The 23,639-nt window shown below is 36.1% G+C and overlaps 2 protein-coding genes across 2 annotated transcripts in view; both read right to left on the reverse strand.

The window, feature by feature from the left end:
• The window catches only part of LOC150105724 (cadherin-related tumor suppressor-like), a 72,893-nt gene extending 51,274 nt beyond the window's left edge, over positions 1-21,619 (reverse strand). The window contains exons 1-3 of the mRNA XM_090394538.1: positions 21,376-21,619; positions 12,050-13,923; positions 1,112-1,766 (exon numbers count right to left, since the gene is read on the reverse strand). Coding sequence (XP_090250664.1) covers positions 1,112-1,766; positions 12,050-13,923; positions 21,376-21,511 — 2,665 coding nt within the window. The 5' untranslated portion in view covers positions 21,512-21,619. The remainder of the gene's footprint in view (positions 1-1,111; positions 1,767-12,049; positions 13,924-21,375) is intronic.
• Positions 21,540-23,639, reverse strand: part of LOC150105725 (cadherin-related tumor suppressor-like) — a 147,520-nt gene continuing 145,420 nt past the window's right edge. Inside the window, exon 12 of the mRNA XM_090394540.1 lies at positions 21,540-21,615. Within this exon, the coding sequence (XP_090250666.1) occupies positions 21,540-21,615 (76 nt within the window). The remainder of the gene's footprint in view (positions 21,616-23,639) is intronic.

Here is a 23,639-nt window from a genome sequence, read left to right on the forward strand (position 1 = left end):
CAAAATTCTTCATGAGAAATTATCTAAAGTGAATGAATATTATTAACATTAATGTTATCTGCCCCCCCCCCCCACCCCCCCCCCCCCCCACCCCCCCCCCCCCCCACCCCCCCCCCCCCCCACCCCCCCCCCCCCCCACCCCCCCCCCCCCCCACCCCCCCCCCCCCCCACCCCCCCCCCCCCCCACCCCCCCCCCCCCCCACCCCCCCCCCCCCCCACCCCCCCCCCCCCCCACCCCCCCCCCCCCCCACCCCCCCCCCCCCCCACCCCCCCCCCCCCCCACCCCCCCCCCCCCCCACCCCCCCCCCCCCCCACCCCCCCCCCCCCCCACCCCCCCCCCCCCCCACCCCCCCCCCCCCCCACCCCCCCCCCCCCCCACCCCCCCCCCCCCCCACCCCCCCCCCCCCCCACCCCCCCCCCCCCCCACCCCCCCCCCCCCCCACCCCCCCCCCCCCCCACCCCCCCCCCCCCCCACCCCCCCCCCCCCCCACCCCCCCCCCCCCCCACCCCCCCCCCCCCCCACCCCCCCCCCCCCCCACCCCCCCCCCCCCCCACCCCCCCATCATGTGAAATCATCTAGATGATGTCTTTGAGACATTACAAGACAAACAAGTTTGTAACTTTGTTCCTTCATGAAAAGAGCTTCCTTCAAACACCGTTTGCTTAGCACAACCCTTTTATTATTATTATTATCCAGGCCTCCATGGAGTCAAAAGACTCATCATAAGAGGTCGTTTTTAGGAAGCACAAAGTTTATCACACCACTCCTTGAACCCATTGACCGTTCCTGCTTCTAACACTCTCTCAGGCAATGCATTTTACCTTTTATTCTGATGAGTGCTACCAAGTGACTACTTTGTAGCACTCATTTTACAATTCAAAAATTTGAATCTATCTACTTTCTACTCAAAATTTCCAGTTATACAAATTGCCACATGTTGATTCATTGAAATCTGCAGTGGTAACCTTCAGAAGTAGCATTCATCCTTAGGTTTTGGACACCAGTGTAGTATTCAATAAATAATCTCTCTCTCTCTATTCACTGGCCATGCTATATAACATATCAGTCTCATGTAAATCAAGAAATAATTTAAATAAACAATTTACTTACCAAAGTTTTCACTAATACAGGTGCCCCCATTAAGACATCTGTTAGGACGGCAGCTATCAGTTGTCTGTTCACAGAGAATACCACGAAAGCCAGGTCGACAAAGACAAAAGAATGATGCAGCATTAGGGGCTTCTTCACAAGTGCCACCATTTTTGCATGGAGAACTAGCACACAAATCTCTCCTTAATTCTTCACATTTTTCCCCTTGGTACTGGGGTGGACATAAACATCTGAATATGATGCCATCATGATGACATGTTCCTCCAGACTGACATGGATTAGGTAAACATGGATCTTGCTGGTACTGACAGCTGGGACCTGAAAATCCTTGAGGACATTGACAAGCAAATTGGCGAAGAACCCGAGGAGAGGTAAAAACTAAAGCTGGAGAGTCCACAATAGATAATGACTGTTGCATTTCCAAATAAGTAGTACAAGCACCTTTATTCTGGCAAGGAGAATTTTCACATGGATTGTAGCCTAAAGTTATTTCTCTGTTTTCTGCAACTTCTCTTAATAATGGTAATTTGGTATGCAGGACAGGAAGAACCTCTTCTGGAGAATAATATGACTGAGATGATTTTCTGATAGCCATAGTCATCTCTATGTGATTATCCACACTTGCAATACCATAAATGATTACCATTCCAAGAGGCTATTAAAGAAAAATGAGAATTCAGTATTGAAATTAATTATTATTATTATTATTATTATTACCCAAGACCCCATGGAGGAGTCAAAGACTCATCTGGGAGGTCCTTTTATCATACACACACACACAGCAATTCTTCAATAACAAAATACAGTGCAGCTTAAGGCTCTCTCTCTCTTACACACACACACACACACACACACACACACACACACACACACACACACACACACACACACACACACACACACACACACACACACACACACAAATAAAATAATGCATTCTGTAGTTGAGAATCATCCATTTCTTAGTAATAACACACTAGTGATTAATTACTGAATCTATCTTACCAATCTTTCCTAAAAAATCTAAGCAAAAAACTAACTTTATTTTTATTAAATAAAAGCACCTGTTGATTTATATACAAGTGTGGCTATTAAATAATGAGACTGGTTGCAAAAATGTGGTTTATTATTACAATTGTACAACTTAATTGTTATCCCCTTCTACATACTTTCCTCTTCTATCTATACACCATTGCATATGAATTTTCCATTGTTGGAAGCAGTGCCACAAGTCATTAGGTGCTATCTGCTTCAGTAGCGCTGCAGTTTTCTCCTTTACCTCATCCACTGACTGAAAATGGCTGACAGCAGAGCAGGACTTGCAGGAGAAGATCATCATATATGATGAGATGTGGATTTTCCAGTACAATCCAGAAATAGAGAGACAATTGATGCACTGGAAAACTCCCACATCACCGAGAATGTAAAAAGCAAGAATGAGCAAGTCAAAACTAAAGGCAATGCTGATCGTTTTTTTTTTTTAGTTTTTTTTTTATATCAATGGCGTGGTAATAGTTGAATGGGTACCAGAGGATCAGACAGTTAATCAACATTATTACCTTGAGGTTCTGGCCAAGCTGAGAGAATGAGTGAGGAAGAAGGGACCCGATCTGTGGAAGAACAATGCTTAGATTCTCCATCAGGACAATGCTCCAGCACACAGGTGCACTGTCTATAAAGCAGTATCTAGCTGATAAGAAGATCCCAGTGTTGGACCATCCACCTTACTCGCCGGACTTAGCTCCATGATTTTTATCTTTTTCCAAAGTTGAAATCCGCACTGAAGGGCACCCATTTTCAGTCAGTGGATGAGGTAAAGGAGAAAACATCAGCACTACTGAAGCAGATGACACACCTGATGACTTTCAGCACTGCTTCTAACAACAATGGAAAATCCGTATGTTAAGTAAATTCTGCAACCCATACATTTTCAATCCGTCCTCATAGGAAGCATTCCATAGATCTGTTATCATCATCTTGGTCTCCACCACTTCCTGATCTCCAAGAAATCCAAGTGACCAAATGTGTGCATAGTAATCAAAAAATGTGATTGAATCAGTCTTTTAAAGAGAAATAATAAATTCTATATCTTTACTTATTAGTGTATCTTTCTACATCCATGTGATCCTTGGAACTACTTTTGCACCATGTTCCAGAGTATGTAATATTTTCATCCCAAAGTGAAAAACTTTACATTTAGCAACATTCATTAAATTGATAGCCATTATCTTTTTGCATCATTAGCAAATAACTGAATATCCCTCCCCACTTAAATCTTTCTCTATATCATTAATATACAAATTAAAGAGTAGTGGTTCTAGTACAGAGTCCTTAAGCACTCCACTGGTCACCCTTGTTCACTCAGATTCTGCCACCCCCCCCCCCCATGTATTACGTATTACTTTCTGATGCATATCAGCTCCCTATCTATGCCACCAGCTTCATATTCATTCCCATTTGCTCCAACTTTGTAATAGTTTCCATGTGGTATTCTATCAAATGCCTTTACTAAGTCCAGGAGTATCATGGTGTAGCTATTTCTCTTATCTGATATTCTGCTGTCACTCTATTATAAAATGTGAGTAAATTACTAAGGCATTACCTACAGTATGTACTTTTTATAGAGCTATGTTGCCCACCATCAAGTATTGTATCGTATTCCTATCCACCAATTTGCTGGATTTTACCTTTAACCGGTTTTCCAGTACTATTTTAATCACCTCTTTCCTGAGATATTAATTGATCTGTAATTTGTTACTTCTGTCTTGGAGCTACCTTTATGTAACGGAACTATCTTACCCTCCTCCCATGAAGCAAACTTGACTTACTTGTCTGTTTGCTTACTTGGGAAATGGAGTAAAACCAGGTTTAAAATAGCTTGGTATCTTTAACATTTATTATATCCAAGGTAAAATACTTTCAACAGAATTATCGTTGCTATTAGACAATATTCGGCAATGTTTGCAAACTGGTGCGAAATCACTTTCATCACCAGAAGAGGATAGTCAGCGCATGAGATCTGTATGATAAAGGCAATGGTTCTTCACAAACAGAATTAGCTTCACCTTCATTCTGTGCTGATTTTTTCTTCTGACAATGTAATCAGCGATTAAACTTTGTGATGATGATTTTACCAATTTTTTAAACAGCTCGCGATATCAAGATGTACAGCTCTTCAGCTCAAATTTAAAGGCTCGTTCTGAATCGATATCATTAACAAGAAAATGATTTTCCAATTTATTGCACAGTTCAAGACTTTATCGAATTATATTTGGAGTGAGGGGACAGGTTTTTCTTCCGCTTCACTATTGTTTTCTGGATCTTCGACGATATCTAAAGTTAATCGATATCCAATAATATCATCATCACTTAAGGCATTATCCACAAGCAATTCGTCTACATCATTCTGGCTAAATGTATCAAAACCTTTTCCACCAATTTCCTGTGTGAAAGTAATGATTTCAGCTGATAATATAGATGTTTGCATGGTTGCACTGTTTGCAACACATCAAGGCCAAGCTGCTTTCCAGCAGGCATTTAAAGTTTGTGGTCTTATTTCAATGATAGCAAATACAACATGATTTAAGCAGTCCAAAATAGAGTTTTTTCCAAATGTCAGTTACTGTTAATGATTCATTTTTTAGTTTATCCAATATAAATTTAAAAGTGTGCTTAATGTAACATTTTTTAAAAGTAGCAATTATGCCTTCATCTAATGGCTGAATAATAATTGGAAGGAAAAAACACTACCTGCACATTTGGATGTTCTAAATGCGGATGACTTGGTGCATTGACAACAATTAATAAAACTTTAAAATCGAGAGCTTTTTGTTTCATATATGTTTCCTTCACTTCTGGTACAAAGCAATTATTGAACCATTCAGTAAATACAGTACTTGTTACCCAAGCCTTTGTATTAGCCATCCAATGTACCAGTAGCTGTTTTAGATCTTTGCCTTTTAGAGTACGTGGTCTTAGCGATCGATTTATTAGGAGGGGTTTCAACATTCGATTTCCTGATGCATTGCTACAAAGTAACAACGTTACTCGATCTTTGCTTACTTTAATCCCAATTGCTTTTTCCTCAGACTTTGCGATGTAAGGTCAACTAGGCATTCTCTTCCAATACAATCCTGTCGTGAGCGTTAAACACATGATCGAGACTATATCCACCATCTTCAATAATTTTGGCTAACTTCTCTTGAAAATTTTTGGCTGCTTCTTCATCTGCTGCTGCTGCAACCGCGCCTGTAATCTTCACCATATGAAGTGCATTCCTTTATCAGCCTGGAAAGAGGAAGTAGACAGCTCCAATAGCTTCGTCTGTTCATAAAACCGAAAAGCTTTTTGTTTAATTAAATAACCATTTATAGGAATCCTTCTTTGAGTTAATTCTTCAATTCAAATTACGAGCGCTCGTTCCGTTTTTTCTAATAAAGCATCGTGGCTACATAATGTACCCACGATGATAATTTAGCATTTAGTTTTGTGACAGAAATGACAGATTTTCTTATTGCGACTGCATTCTTTTTAACTGCTCTTATAGTAGATTCGCCTAAATTAAAATGTTTACTAATCGCAGTAGATTTCTCTCTTTTTGCTAAGCGATCTAAAATTGCAATTTTCATTTCCAAAGAAATTGCTTTTCTTTGGTGCTTTTTTTTCTTCATTGGGCCAAATTAAATCTTTAAAATAAAAATTAGAACATTTAGACTTTCGATAATGAAAATACAAACACTTACTCACATGCAAAATTAAACATCAAGGACACTCACTGCTTACACATTGCTCACGTTATGCCAGAATGTGCTGCAACATGCTGTTCATTATGTACAACGATACATAATGAACAGCGGAGTTGAAGTTATGCACTGCATAACTTCAAATCCGCATAAGAAGAGACCCCGAGTGTATTTTGTCCGACTAGCCTCTATCTCGCATCAAATAGCATCAAAAGAATAATCTCCATCAGATCCAAAATAATCCTCCTTGTAAGATAGCAAATTTGGAAGAGAAAAAAAGGAAGAGACTTTTTTGTTATTTTGGGTCCATTTCATCAATTTTCAATACATGCGTGGTAAATGTGGTCAATCGTAATTTACCCTGATCCCCAAATTACATCCAAAAAAGATCATTCTTGACTAATTAATTAACAAACTTCTTCATCAAACTTAATTTGATATGACGTGGATTACAAGAACAATATACATTAACAACTTAATTTGATACAGGTCTGTGGGATGTCTCCTACAAGGATAGATTGAAGGTCTGTGGGCTTCAAAAACTAGTTGATAGGCGTAGGAGAGAAGTATGATAGAGGCATATAAATTATTAAAAAGGTTTTATAGGATTGATACTGATAACTTTTTTATCACATGGAGATTGTGTAAGAGTGTGGTTAACAAGGGTGTTAGGACTAGATTTTTTGCTTGAAGGGTTGTAAATGGCTGGAATGCGTTGCCAGAGGTGGTTGTGAATGTTTCATCTGTGAATGAGTTTAAGGGGAAGTATGACAGTACTGTGTGAATAACGGTTAGTATGTCAATGTTGGTCTCCCACGTTGAGTCTTTTGACTCCATGGAGGCACCTTATGCGGTAGATACATTCCACAGTAAACTGCATATAAAAAAATCACACACAAAAAAAGGCCTAAACTTATGTTGAAAAATCAGGGATACGTTCCATAATTTTCTAAAACTGCATAAAATGAATTAAAATAAACCTAAAATCGCATAAAAAAGTTTATGAAAATTGAGGAAAATAAGAATGCCTAAGTTTGTTTTAAAGCTTTATTCATTTAATTTTATTGAAAAGTAACATTTTTTTAAAACATTTTGTCATCAGAATTATCGTCACTATTAGACAATATTCGGCAAAATTTGCGAACTGGTGCAAAATCATCTCATCACCAGAAGAGACAGTCAGCGCATCAGATCTGTATGGTAAAGACAATGGCTCTTCACAAACAGAATTAGCTTCAATCTCGTTCTGTGCTGATTTTTTTCTTGTGACAATATAATCAGTAATTAAACTTTGCGATGATGATTTCACTAATTTTTTATACAGTTCGAGATATCCAGACATACAGTTCTTCAGCTCATGCTGGAATTTAAAGGCTCGTTCAGAATTTGTGTCATTAACAAGAAAATAATTTTCCAATTTATTGCACAGTTCAAGACCTAGAATTATATTTCCAGTGAGGGGACAGGTTTTTCTTCCACTTCACTATTGTTTTCTGAATCTTCGACGATATCTAAAGTTAATAGATATCCAATAATATCATCGTCACTTAAGACATTATCCACAAGCAATTCATCTACATCATTCTGGCTAAATGTATCAAAACCTTCTCCACCAATTTCATGTGCCAATGTAATGATTTCATCTGATAATGTAGATATTTGCATGGTTGAACTGTTTGCAACACATCCAGGCCAAGCTGCTTTCCAGCAGGCATTTAAAATTTGTGGTCTTATTTCAGCGATAGCAGATGCAACATGATTTAAGCAGTCCAAAATAGAAATTTTTTTCCAAACATCAGTTACTGTTAATGATTCATTTTCTAGTTTATCCAATATAAATTTAAGTGTGCTTAACGTAATATTTTTTAAAAGTAGCAATTATGCCTTCATCTAATGGCTGAATAATGCTTGTTGTATTGGGTGGAAAAAACACGACCTGCACATTTGGATGTTCTAAATGCAGATGACTTGGTGCATTGTCAACACAATTAATAAAACTTTAAAATCGAGAACTTTTTGCTTCATGTATGTTTCCACTTCTGGTACAAAGCAATTATTGAACCATTCAGTAAATACAGCAGTTGTACCCAGGCCTTTGTATTAGCCATCCAATGTACAGGCAGCTGTTTTAGATCTTTGCCTTTTAGAGCACGTGGTCTTAGAAATTGATTTACTAGAATCGATCTCCTGATGCATTGCTACAAAGTAACAACGTTACTCGATCTTTGCTTACTTTAATCACAATTGCTTTTTCCTCAGACTTTGCGATGTAAGTTCGACTAAGCATTTTCTTCCAAAACAATCCTGTTTCGTCACCATTAAACACTTGTTCGGGACAATATCCACCATCTTCAATAATTTTGGCTAACTTCTCTTGAAAATTTTTGGCTGCTTCTTCATCTGCTGCTGCAACCGAGACTGTAATCATCACATTATGAAGTGCATTCCCTTTTAAAAACTGGTTTACCATCCTTTGCTAGCCCAAAATTCTTTATCAGCCTGGGAAGTGGAAGTAGACGGTTCCAATTGCTTCATCTGTTCATAAAAACTGAAGAGCTTTTTGTTTAATTAAGTAACCACTTATATTCTTCTTTGAGTTAATTCTTCAGCCCAAATTATGAGTGCTCCTTCCGTGTTTTCTAATAAAGCATCTCTTGAGTATGACAAGAGATGCTTTATTAAACGCTTTATTATTATTATTAGACGCTTTAAATGACAGATTTTCTTATTGCGACTTCACTCTTTTTAATTTCTCTTATAGTAAATTCGCCTAAATTAAAATGTTTACTAATCACCGTAGATCCCTCTACTTTTGCTACGTGATCTAAAATTGCCATTTTCATTTCCAAAGAAATTGCTTTTCTTTGGTGCTTTTTTTTCTTCATTGGGCCAAATTTAATTAATTATTAATTAATGATCAGTTATTAATTAATAATAAAAAATCAGCTAAATTAACAATTAATTATTAATGAATACATTACAAAATAACCAAAGTGTTCCATGAAAATTTCAGGATTTGTGACGTGTTTCCGTTGTAGGAAAAGTTTGGGAAAAGCTGGATTATCCTATTATCGGAATGGATTCTCCTTCTGTTGACATGTGCAAAAGTGTCGAAATGTCTCATATCTGTAGGCGTGTACCGCATAACTTCAAATCCGCATAAAAAGAGACCCAAGTGTATATAATAATAATAATAATAATAATAATAATATTAAATGGATTACAAGAACAACATACATTAACAACATCATGTAGCTTCATTAAACCTTTTAAGGATGATTTTTTTCTTGATCCAGAAAAGTAATTTTCTCTTCTTCATACATATCAAAACATATTTTGCCACAACTTTTATATTATTTATTCTTATGGAGATACTTCCCTTTTCTCCCCTGTCCCTATTAGGACGAATTGAGCCCCCCTCATGGGGTGGGGATTACTGGCTGTAAATCTGTGTGTGCTCACAGGGCAGTTTGCCTGTTCTGAGGGACAAAAAAAACCTCTACCTCCATATGAGACTGGCTAACTCACTTTTAGTCAAAAGAGAACAGATAAAGGTTCACATGTGATGGACGTGAATTGAACCGAGGTCTTTCTGACCAAAGGGCTTCATCTATAAGGACTGAGCTACAGAGGCTCTTTTGCCACAACTAAGCAGTGTAGACAGTATTTTAAGCTAATATTAAATCAACTGAAGTTATATAATTTGGTCTCAGTTTTTGTTCCTCAATGTTCATTGAGCATTCAACTTAAACTGATTATTTAGTTTGGAGTTGATTTGCTTTTTTATTTACTGAAAACTACTTTGTTGTTTTTGTGTTTCAATTACATTTTTAATAAATGTGAAATTAAAAAACAGAACACAATAAAATGCCTTTGAGTGGTGCCAGAATTAAACAAAGTGATATATATACAGTATATATATATATATATATTGGCTTGATACAGCTAAGTGAAGCTTCTGAGCCTGATGCTAAGACAAAATAAACACCACAGAGGTTTTTCAGTAAAGAAAAAGAAAGGAATAGGACCAGTTGTAATGATATCATTGCTAAAAATGAACAAAAGAAGATAAACAATAATTATTGAGCAGTTAGAGGTGAAAAAAGGGGTAGAATAGATAAGTATAATCAATAATCAAGTTATAGGTAAGTCACTATGGTCTGAAAAAAAAAATTCTAGAAATATACAGGGTGTTCGGGATAAATTTGACAGTTTCGTAAGGAAAAAGAAAATCTTCTTTGTATCTATTAAATTTAATGAATTGACAAAAAAACATTACAGGCAGAGTTAATTACAATACTATCAACAAGATTTACTCAAAATAACCACCATTAGCATCGATCACAGCTTCAATTCTGCTTCGGAACCTCGAACAAGCTGATGCTACAGTCTCCCTGGGAAGGGCCGCAAAAACTGTTTTAATTTTATCCATTAACTGGGCTTTTGTATTACTGGAAGTGCGATTGGTGTCTTTTTCAACTGCGCCCCATACAAAATAATCCATGGGGTTAAGGTCTGGGGAGTTTGGAGGCCAAACATTTGGACTGGTGAAGTCGTAGAAATTTTCAGACAACCATTTTTGACTTTTCCCAGAGGTGTGGCAAGGGGCCGAATCCTGCTGCCATACATACGGCCTACCATTGGCTACCCTTGTTATCCAGGGCTTGACTACAGTTAGCAACTCCACGAACAAAGCCCGAATTCCAATGCCAGGGTTCTTCAACACCTGTTCCTGCAGATTTGCGAGGAATTCTGCTGTACGAACGCAATCAGATCGTCTGCTAGGGATCTTTCTTCTTGCTACATCCTCGTAGTCACCATTGCAAGTCTCTAGTTCATGCCTGATTGTTTTTACTGTATTCAGGGAGCATTGGGCAGCAGTCATAATATCCTTATTTTGATGGCGGGCACGAATCATCATGATACAAGTTATTCTCTTCCATGATTCAGGTGGGTTCCAGCTATCCATCCTTTCTGACATCTTGTATATGAATGAAGAAGGGTCCAAACTTTTAAATGAAGAGAAGTGTGTGTTAATACATGTAACTTACGGAAAAATATAATTAATTATAAATATGTCAAATTTATCCCGAACACCGTGTAATTAATTAGTTAAACAACTTAACCAAAGAGAAGAAATCTGGATTAATTCTAAAGGTAAACGTTAAAGATACCAAGCAATTTTAGACCTGGTTTTACTCCATTTTTTCCAAGTAAGCAAACAGACAAAATGTCAAGTTTGCGCCTGCAATTGATGCAAGACTAGCTGATCCCACAGGTAGTGCAAGACCAAGGCAATTCGTGGTAAAGGTGGAGCAAGCTCTGATCACTAATCTTAATATTTACCCTTAATGCCAAAACACATCTCCAAGAAGGGGATGTATGATGTTTTGTATTAAAGGCAAGGGGCCACTACCCAGACCGGTTTCGACCTTTATTGAGGTCTCATCAGTGGGGAGCCAGGCTAGAAATACCAAGATTTAGTAATGCAGAGCTTGTAAGTATTTTACCAAACGAGTTACCATAAGTATTATAACCTTATTAAATAAAAATCTCAGGAGGAGATATAGATGTAGAAAGTATTTTTAACTTGGGTATAGTTATGTTAAAGATACTAAGCAATTTTAAACCTGGTTTTACTCCATTTTTTCCAAGTAAGCAAACAGACAAAATGTCAAGTTTGCGCCTGCAATTTATGCAAGACTAGCTGATCCCACAGGTCTTGCACTACATGTGGGATCAGCTAGTCTTGCATAAATTGCAGGCGCAAACTTGACATTTTGTCTGTTTGCTTACTTGGAAAAAATGGAGTAAAACCAGGTTTAAAATTGCTTGGTATCTTTAACATAACTATACCCAAGTTAAAAATACTTTCTACATCTAAAGGTAAACAATAGCAATTAATAATAATAATAAAAAAATTATATCAGTAGTGTGTGTTAGGTGCACAAGTGTGATAATAGTTATGCAAATATAGTTAAATAGCTTATAACTTGCTTGGAAAACATATCTTTAATTAAAACATTAAAATTATAAATGGAATCATTAATTATATTAATTAATTAATTTAATTTAATTAATTTTATTAACTAATTAAATTATATTAAATACAAATTGTCAAATGAATTCAAACTATATCATTATACATAAGTCTATTTAAAAGTCTACTTAAACAAACAAACAAAAAAAAACTTACCTTAAACATTCCTTCTAAAACTTTCTGAAACTGATCAAATCGTAAAGTAAGAAAATCATCAGCAGAATGGTTCCACACTCTTAGAGTTATGCTATTTTCCACTGTTCCATTGTCAAAACTCAGAAATTTGACTTTGATAGTTGAAGTTACATTTGCATGTTTGCCATCATTACCACTCACAGTTATTGTATAATTCTGAGGATCACGGAGCTTGTTCACATGCAAATCGCAATTTGTAGGTATGTGGAAAACTGAACTGTCACCATCCAATAATGTACAATGATAATGACCTGTTGTATCTGGATCTAAAGGATGTGCATCTGCTATTTTATCACCAGGAAAGAAACTGTTAAACACCCACACAAAGATAGTAAGTGGTCGAGGAATGGATGGACTGTCGTTTTTATCAAGTATAATAACACGTATAGGATGGCGTGATTTCATTTGAGGCGTACCACTATCTTGGACCTCAACCATAAAATTAAGTTGTGGGGTAATTTCTCTGTCAATATTTTTAAGAGTCTTCACCAAACCAGTAAGTGTATCCACTTCAAAGAAATCTGCATGGTCTCCTCCAGCTAAAGAATATTGAAAGGGTGCTCCATTAGGGGGAAGATCTGGGTCTGTGACACTAAGAGTCATTACACTTGTAAAAGCTGGCTCATTCTCAGCTACATATCCCACTACATCAGGAGGATTAAATACTGGTCCATTGTCATTTATATCATCCACAAACAACTTAACCAGTGCTTTACCTGACTGTGGAGGACTACCATTGTCAGTTGCAACAACAGTTACATTATATGATTTAATTGTTTCTCTATCTAAAACTCCAGATGTTTGTATTACTCCTGACTGTGGATCAATAACAAACACTTTCCCAATATTTCCATCAAGAATGGAGTAAGAGAACTGATTGTTACTAGGGTGAACATCCTTATCAACTGCAGATACTGTAATGACAGAAGTGCCTATGGAAGCAGCTTCACTGACATGAGTTTCATATACAGCTTTTGAAAACACAGGAGGATCATTGCCATCTTGGATACTAATGACGATTTGAGCTTCATCTGTATCATTTCCACGGATGCTGCCTGCATTTTTAGCCATAACAGTGAGAACGACTCGAGATTGAGATTCACGATCAAGTTTTCGAGCTACTTTAATATCTCCAGTTTTAGAATTGATCTGGAAACCTCGACTGTTACTACTACCAACAAGAAGGAAATATATATCACCATCTGATCCATTATCTTCATCTACTGCTTGAAGAGTACCAACAAATGTTCCAACTTGGGCTGATTCACTAATAGTAAACTGAAAAACTGGCTGTATAAAATGAGGATAAAATTCATTTTTGCCTAAAATGTGTATGTTAATGACAGCAGAACTAAACTGAGTTGTACCAGGATTGCCAGCCATAATTTTTATACTGTATTCTGTTTTCTGCTCATAATCAAAGGTTACTTTAGAGGTCAAAACTCCACTGCTGCTATCAACATTAAATAAGCTTTTGCCACTTCCATCAATAATGGAATACTGAATAACACTATTACGGCTTGAATCAGCATCTTGGGCACTTAGTTGTGTTATATGTGTTCCTGGAGATTCATTTTCATGTATGTATGCATCGAAATAAGAAGAATTAAAGAGAGGTGGATTATCATTGACATCTGTAACAACAACAGTCAATAAAGCACTGGTGTTCTTGCTGTAGAAACCCCTATCAGATGCAGATATATTTAAGTGATATATTTTTGTGACCTCAAAGTCTAAAGGCTTTATAATAGTGATTGATCCAGTAGAATGTCCAATGTGAAAATGTTCTCCTTCATTACCAGAAACAATCCAGTATACAAGTTCTCCATTCAATCCTTCAAAAAAAAAAAAAACTTTAAATAATAATAATTAATATTATAAGCATATGTTCAAACTTAGTTTTTTAAATATTCTTATGCAGAACAAATAATAAATCTTATAAAGTGGCCAAAATTTTTGAATATTCAAATCCATGCACATTAATAAACTAAGGTAAAATTAAGATCATTGTTTAATTATTTAAGAAAAATATTTAAAGTAACTAACCATCCAATTTTGTTAAAGAAATGAAAAGTAGTAGATAGGTCTGTCCATCTATAACCTCTATAGCATCCAGAACATGTTGTGGTTCTGCCATCATGTTCTGGATGCTAAATAGGATGCCATATTAAAGAAAACTATTATTAAAGAAAACTTTAATATAAGAGGACTGAAGAGATGTGATTAATGTAGTTCAGCTATAAAAACTTTATTTTTATTTATTTAGATTTTTTTATCATCTGTATATTATTATACTGATATGTATAAAAAATGTCTTTTGTTTTGTTAATTAATTTATATTTATGTATACATTTATTTATTTATTATTATTATTTTATTTACTATTAGTTTTTTTTCACCAAAGGTCAGTCTAGGGTAAACAATTAACAAAGCATTTACATTATCAAAAATTATGGAGACAACTACCATGTTAGAGCAAAACTTTAGTTTAATACATTTCGACTTTCATATCAAGGTCATCATTTGGAGCATGCACATATATACAAAGAAACAAGCTGCACTACAATCTACATGGTTTGCTAAAGTTACTGACCAACCATTACAATAATTATTGGCCTGACCTCTGGTGAGAAAAAAAAACTTTTACTACATCAAATCTAGAGTCTTATTATTATCTATTAGTTTACAAAATTAAACTGGGCTGGAGAGCAACATGTTTATATATATATATATATATATATATATAAAAAAAACTTGTCATTATACATATAAATTTCAACCAATTGGTACGGAATAGTTTCCAATAAAAGCTGAAAATTGCTTCAAGTCCTAAAGTATGCTGGAAACTAAGTAGGCTGAATATGTGCCATCCAAAATTTTGGAATTTTTATGCCACCATTATTGTTGAGATTAGAGTGGCTAATCAAAATTTCACAGACTTCTTTAAATTTTCTTTTATACCAGGTTTTTGTATGATGTATATATGTGTATGCTCCAGATGATTACCTTGATATGAAGGTTGAAACATTGAGTGTTCATTTTGGTTTATATTAAACTAAAGTTTTGCTCTAACACAGTAGTTGTCTCCGTAATTTTTGATAATGTATTCTGATCACCATGTAAGCATGAAAGAAAGGATTAACAAAGCATTTAGATTTATCTTACTTTTGTGTAGTGTCATATAGCTTGTGTCCTGTGTATATGTATGTTTTCTTGATGATAACCTCAATACAGAGGGCAACATGTTGAGTGTTATTTTCATGATTATAAGTAAAGTAATTGCAACATGTGTGTTTTTGTCTCTATAAATTCTTCACAATGAAACTTTTTAAGTTTCAGTTTTATCTGGTTATAATAATGATGTATAAATAATATCTTCATATTAACAATTGTTATATTGAATTTCTATTGAAGTAGTACTAACTGTACAAGGCTTTGGTTAGGACTATTTTTGGTGATTTGTTATAGTGATTGAGTGTTACAGTGATTAACCAAGTGTAACTTATTATTTTGGAAGCCAAAATAATAAGTTACACTTAGTTAACTGATGATTACTGATTCTGATATATATATATATATATATTTTTTTTTTTATATAGATTTTTTTATTTCAACATTTTACATAAAATGTTGCAATACCTATAGCTAGTTAGTGCTGTGTGTGTGTAAGAGTGAGTGAGTGAGTAAGAGAATAAAAAGAAAGAAGGTATCTGTTAACATGTTTTTTGAACAACTGAAGATTATAGTCTTTGGAGAAGAAAGAGAGAGAGAGAGAGAGACTGTTCCAAAAAACAGAGGCAGATGGAATGAGAGAGAGAGGAGAAAAAGAATGAATTTAGTTGGGTAAGTTTGAAGCTGAACAGTAAATGGATGTTGAAAGTTTATTTTCCACTTGGTTAGACTATAATAAATTTAGTTTAATCCTTTATGGATAAAGGATTAAACTAAATTTATTATAGTCTAACCAAGTGGAAAATAAACTTTCAACATTTTTCTCTGAATCCAGAGTAATTTAATAATAAGGTGGTACACCTTTTGGTAACTCGTATAAGTAAAGATGACCTCTCCATTGCTTCTGCCTTGGTATCTCCACTTCTGGGCCTGGCTTCCACTGATGAGACCTCAATAAAGGTCGAAATCAGTCTGGGCAGTGGCCCTTCCTTTAATGCATAGCATCATACATATCTGCAAGGAGATGTGCTTTGCATTATGGGAGATACTGATACAGGAGTGATGATAGCTCGGTCCACCTTTGCTACAAGTTGCCTCTGTCTTGAAGTATCTTCAGGTGCAAACTTTGTTTGCTAACACTTGGATAAAGGATTAAACTAAATTTATTATAGTAAATTGTTTCAGTCTGTGGCTAACATACAGTTAACAGCTGTTCATGTTCCTACAGTTCTGGAAAGTGTAAGAATGATGATGATCACCAGTTCAATTGAGCACTTATGGAAATTAGTATTATTATCATCAGATCCTCATGCAGTCAAAAGACTCATCATGGGAGGACCCAGCATCACTGTTTCTGCACTGACTACTATCAGGTAATTCATTCCACTGACAAACCACTTTCCTTGCAAAAATCCTGTTCTTCATTCCCTTGCTCATGCCCTTCTTATACAGCTTCCAGTGATAGCTACTTCTATGAAAAATCTCTTCCACATTAATCTGGTAACAATCCCTTACCTGCTTATGACGGGGGGGGGGGGGGGGGCTGAAACGTTCTGATAAACACTTAGAAACAAAAATTATATTAAAGCAACTGATATAACAACTGTTGTCTTCACAAAGTGAAGACAACACAAAGGCTTCTGGGAATGATGCAGAGTATACTGACGTGAAGAAGTAGGGAAATTCTTGTTCAGTTGTATAAGGCTTTGATTAGGCCACACATGAACTATTGTGCCCAGATTTGGTCACCGGGTTTTCAGCAGGATGAAGAGATGTTGGAAAGGGTCCAAAGGTGACTAACTAAGGTAGTTTCTGACCTCTGGAATGTCGAGTATGAGGAAAGATTGAGAAGTAATTTGCAGAGTCTGGTGGACAGGAGGAAGAGGGAAGATATGATAGAGACTTATAAGTTGGTAAGGGGTTGTTATAAAATCAATGGTGGAGAAGTTCTACAGAGAATAGCGGGAGATCAGGGGAGAACCAGAGGTCATCCCTGGAAACTGTATAAAGAGGGTGTGAGTAGGGGAGTGAAAGGCAGGTTTTTTTTGTGCAGAGTTGTGAACGATTGGAATGCCTTGCCTGAGAGTGTGGTGTCTGCAAGGAGTTTGAGTGTGTTTAAGACATGGTATGATGAGATGTGTGTGTGTGATAAAAAGACCTCCCAGATGAGTCTTTGATTCCTTGAGGTCTTGGGGTAATAATAATAATAATAATAATAATAATAATAATAATAATAATAATAACCATGAGAAAGAACATATGAGGATATAAGAACATTAGTTATGTTCATAATTCAGCTACTAGTATGTTCTTTCTTGTGATTATATCAGTTGCTTTAATAACATTTTTGTTCTAAGTATTTATCAGAACTTTTCAGCCCCTTCACATATGTTTCAATTATATCCTTTCTCCCTTTCTTCTCCTCTTCCTATTCATGAGATTCTGAAATTGCATTTCTTCATACCCAATATTCCACAGACTGAAAAGAACATCATAGTCCCCTCTGGACTCCATCAAACAAATCCTTTCCACAGTATTCCATATACAGTCTGGTCAAGGCCTTATACAAAGGAACAATAATCTCCTTATTTTTCCAATAACCTTCACATCATTGTCCTAAATCATTGTTTTAGCCTCACTTTATTGTGAGGCTAAAACAATGTTTACAGAGAAGATAAGAAATATGAGAGTGTGGAACACTCTCATATTTCTTATCTTCTCTGCTTCCTGTACCACCAATTACATATTCTGAATTCCACTTTTGCTGTCCATATTTTAAAACTTTACACTTTGCAACATGAAAAAAAGGCAACTCCACTCACCTCTCCACTCACAGAATGTATTCACTATTCTCCTATAAAGTCATAACATCGGCTCTACTCCTCATTATTCTCCTCAGCTTTGTTTCCCAATACCCAATATGCTGATAACTACCAGATAGCCAATCTCCTATCCAATGTGGTTACCTAATTCAAAGGCCTTTGTAAATATATCACTATACATGCATCTCCCCTGTTCTATTTCTCCTTGTAATATGCAAGCAGATTGCTAAAATATGATCACATTTAGCAAGCCAATGCTGGCCATCAAAGATAACGTTGCTGTTATCAACCCCAATTCTGGATACTACCCCTCAGTAACCTCTTGAACACTTGAGCCACAACTCTAGTCACAGAGATTGACCAATAATTCAAAGCCTCATGCTTATCAAAATTGTTCCACTTTGTGCTCCTATGTCAAGTGGAACAATTTTGTCATCTTTTCATTCATTTGGTAGTCACTCCACTGCAAGATTCTTGTGAAACAAGTATATTGAAGTTGCTGTTAATTAACTAGAATATTCTCTCAAAGCATGAAGTAATATATCATGAACTCCTAATGCCTTATTAACATTGAGTTTACTTAATTTCTTGTATGCCATCAATCTCTCTCTCTCTCTCTCTTAGTCCATTCCCACTGCACACAAGGCTGATTGATTGATGTCACATTTACAATGATGAAATACCCTTATGAATCTCTCATTTAATCTTTCAACTATATTCTCCATAATGGTTACTGTTTTATAATTTTTGCTAACCAAATACTCTATAACAGGGATCGGCAACCTTTTCAGACTCGCGGGCCACATTCAACTTTTAATTTTAATAATCTGGCCGCAAGCGTTTAATTAAGAGATAATAGTGAGTGAAAAAATACTTAAGTTATCAATTTTTATTATATCGATTTTAAAAAAATCAAAAATATTTAGAGTATACCAGATATGAAATAAGCATGAAAAAATTACTATCACATAAAAACAAAGTAATGTAGTTTATGCATCACAATATGGGTGTCTTCTTGTTTAATGTGACTTTTGTGATTGTTTTCCCTCAGCCAAATTATCTAGATCCACTTTACAACCTGAGGTGCAAATTCGAATCGAAGCATGCAAAGTTCATCAGTCAGGTCGAAAAGAAAATTTATTTTTTCTAAAATTCATGGCAGAAAATGCTTATTCACAAATGTATGGGCTTCCAAATGTGACCATCATCTTCTTTGCGAAACTGATTAATACTTCAAATTTTTTTGGTAAGCATCGATAAAATTTTTGGATATTTTCTAATGAAAATGCATTCTTTAATGTTTCATTGTGCTGTAATTCCAAAACTTCCATCTGTAGTTGATTTGGTATGTCATCAATGTCAACATTAAAAGGGCTCAAAAATAATCGCACTTTGATGCTATTTTTATGAAAATCAACAAATCTTGTTGAAACTTCCATTTGTAAATCTTCCATAATACCAACAAAAGTTTCCTTTTGTTTGTATTTCTAAGTTGCACAGGTGATATCACGAAGTATAAAATTATTTTTAATTTATTATTCATATTATAAAATGTATTATTTAAATAATTCAACATACTGGCCACGTGCCATGTAAGTATGGTCAACCTTTTATGGGTCGCCAAAAATGCACATTTGGGCCACATGTGGCTGGTTGCCGACCCTTGTTCTATAATCTATAATCCTTTCTTCATTATAATCATTCTTGGGTTCTTAATGGACAAATAATGCACATTATATAGTCTCTGTTAGTTGTCTAATGCCAACCATGTCTTCCAGTGAACCTGTTTACATAAAATAGACTCTGACAACCAAGTATGCCCAGTATAAGCATAACATATTGATTCAAGAAAAATGCTAATCATGTGGTAGGATTCTCAATCTTCTCTTGGGTTATTGCTTTACCCAATTTATATGCTGTATGTAGTAGAGGTGTGGCTAGCCAGCTACATTATAGCCAAATAACTCTCATGGACAATAGCCTAACTCAAATGAGAAATGATGCTACCATGCATAGGGAAGCTGATGCACCTAGTCCCAGTCCACAGGGAGCTACGCACATGTACAATGTTCCATGTATAACAGAATATTACACGTTCTATGTGCATAGCCAATATTTCTTGTCAGAAATATTATTTATGCTGGCTGGTATAAAATAGTAGTTATTATTATTATTTATTTATTAATATTATACGGCACCTCCAAGAAGTCTACTCCACTATACCCAATTCGCTGTCTTCATTACTTAATCCTGCAACTACACACAGACATACACAATGGCACTATCACCATCTACATACAATACCATTTACCAACCATCACCACCAAGAGTATTTTTTTTATCTGTAAATTGCATGTGTTTTCTTGGTGTGTACTCTAATCCCTGAAGTTTACAAACTCAAGACAAATTAGTACTTAGGATCAACTGGAAATATGGGATATTGCTCACAAGTGCTGATTACTCTTGCACACAGCACTTTTTATATTATAGGTTTTGTGACCTCTCATAGTAGGGTTAATATAAAAAAAAAATAAGTAAATAATTTTTTTACTATAGATTGGTTAAAATCCCAATGTGTCATGGATAATTGCAAATATCTTTAGATGATGATGATGGCCACCACCATCTTACTGAAGGCATAAAATGGTTTTAAAAAATGTTACAGTTGATCAGTACTGTGGGTGGGTTAAGGGTTCTTAGATAATTTAACCTTCAACACACCCATAGTACTTATACGTATACTTTCTTACATCACAGCACAGTGCATACCATCTTTTCTGTGCCGTATTTTTTATGACAATACTACCCACAAAAGATGATAAAGCTACAGCATATTAGTACTATAGATAGGCTGAGGATTAGATAAATCAGAAATCCTGCTCTAGAAACTAAACATAGCACTTGTTTTTAAAGCCATTTCAAGTTTCCATTTCACATCAGGCAATAAAAATTACCTGCCACCTAAAGGCATTTACAAATAACCATGCCATAGTATGATTCAAACCAACAATCTGCAGGTTTAGAGAGCAGGGATGTTATCCATTTGGCTAATCATATAATACCTATAGCAAAGGAAGGAGATATTCCAAAATCTCAATGAAATTTTCTGAATCATATATTCAGAAAATTTCACTAAGTGAGAAAATTTTTACACTTTACAGTCATTCAATCCATACCTGAGGAATTATTTTTTAACTACCCTCTTATGTCCCTGAATTATCAGAACTATCAATTATCAGGACTATCAATGTGAGGACTATCAATTAGCATTCTTTGCTAGTTTTCTGAACTTACCATAATCTTCATCTGTTGCTGTAACAGATACGACTTCCGAATTTAATGGTTCATTCTCTGATATCACAACCTGGTAACTGAGAGCTGTGAAAGAAGGACTAAACATATTCTCACTGGTAACAGTAATATCCACCATCACTTCAGCTGATTTGGGAGGAACGCCTTTATCCACAGCTTGTATCTGTAGGCCATATTTCTGATCCCTGTGACCTATCAGTGGTTTCTGAACTGTAATCCATCCTAATCAAATCAACAATTTATTAATATTTTATCATATATACACTTAATATACACATAACAAAAAAAAAAAAAAAAATGGATGTTGCAAAATCGCACTGTGGGCCACATGCAGCCCACAGTGCGATTTTGTGCTGCCCGCCTGTGGGTTTTGATTTTCACTAGCGAAAAAAATAAAATAACAATTTGAATTAAATGCATACTAGATATTTTAATTTTATCACTAATCGATAATCACGATGTTAATTTTATATACCCGTGATCACTATATACCCAGAGGCGATTAGTGCTGTTCGTTTGTTCAGCTATTTAGGTTGTGTTGCTGCTGCTCACCAAATTACTAGATATGCATTATGATGCAGCCCTCGGGTAAATCTTTTTCTTTAAATGCGGCCCTCGGATTACCAAAGGTTGGACAGCCCTGATTGAGGACTTCGGACTAAGCAGATGAAGAAATGGAAGATTTTTCATTTCATTTCATGCATTATTCACATCAAAACAACAAATTAAATATATAGTAACATTATTATTATTATTATTATTATTACCCCAAGACCTCATGGAGTCAAAGACTCATCTGAGAGGTCTTTTTATCTCTCTCTCTCTCTCTCTCTCTCTCTCTCTCTCTCTCTCACACACACACACACACACACACACACACACACACACACACACACACACACACACACACACACACACACACACACACCATCATACCGAGCCTTAAACACACTCAAACTCCTTGCAGACCTGCCTTTCACTCCCCTACTCACACCCTCTTTATACAGTTTCCAGGGATGACCTCTGGTTCTCCCTTGATCTCCCGCTATTCTCTGTAGAACTTCTCCACCATTGATCTTATAACAACCCCTTACCAACTTGTAGGTCTCTATCATATCTCCCCTCTTCCTCCTCTAAACCAGACTCTGCAAATTACATCTTCTCAATCTTTCCTCATACTCAACATTCCAGAGGTCAGAAACTACCTTAGTCAGTCGCCTTTGGACTCTTTCCAACATCTCTTCATCCTGCTGAAAACCCGGTGACCAAATCTGGGCACAATAGTCCATGTGTGGCCTAATCAAAGCCTTATACAACTAAACAAGAATCTCCCTACTTCTTCATGTCAGTGTCCTTTGCATCATTCCCAGAAGCCTTTGTGTTGTCTTCACAATTTTGGCGATGTGTCCCCTAAATTTTAGATCCTTATCCAGTATCACCCCCAGATCTCTTATTTCCTCTACCTCCAACAATATATTCTCACCAAGCATAAATTCTGCATCCCATCTTTGTTTTCCAAATTTTAAAACATACATTTTGCAACATTGAACACACATCCCCATTTCCGTGCCCAATCACTCAATTTATTCAAGTCTTCTTGTAAGGCCACAACATCTTCACTACTCTTTATAGTTCGTCCCAACTTTGCATCATCTGCAAACAACTGAATATCTCCATCCAAATCTTTGCCAATATCATTAATATACAAGTTAAACAGTAATGGTCCTAAAACAGACCCCTGAGGCACTCCACTAGTGAATTTTCTTTTCTTGGATATCGCACTCCCATACACAACTTGTTGTGTATGGGGGTGCAATATCCAATCAGATAGCCAGTCTCCAATCCAGTGCACTAATCTAATATCTAACCCCATCTGCTCTAGTTTGCCTGTCAACTTATCATGAGGTACTCTATCAAAAGCCTTTGCAAAATCCAAGTATATTACTGTGTATCCTTTTCCTCTGTCCAAGGAAGCAGTCACTTTATTGTAATAAGTAACTAGATTATTAAAACATGACCTCCATTTAGCAAATACATGCTGTCCATCAAAGATAATACCATTGTTGTCAACCCAACTCTGGATCCTAGTTCTCACAAGCTTCTCCAACAACTTAATCACAATACCTGACACACAGATAGGCCTATAGTTTGATGCTTGAGTTAGATCATCTCCTTTATGAAGTGGCACAATCTTGTCCTCCTTCCACTCCTTAGGAACTTGACCAAGTGCAAGACTCGTATTAAAA

The sequence above is a fragment of the Typopeltis vanoorti genome, chromosome 6, assembly GCF_054136105.1.
Source record: "Typopeltis vanoorti isolate ZY-2024b chromosome 6, IOZ_Tvanoo_1.0, whole genome shotgun sequence".
NCBI classification, from domain to species: domain Eukaryota; kingdom Metazoa; phylum Arthropoda; class Arachnida; order Uropygi; family Thelyphonidae; genus Typopeltis; species Typopeltis vanoorti.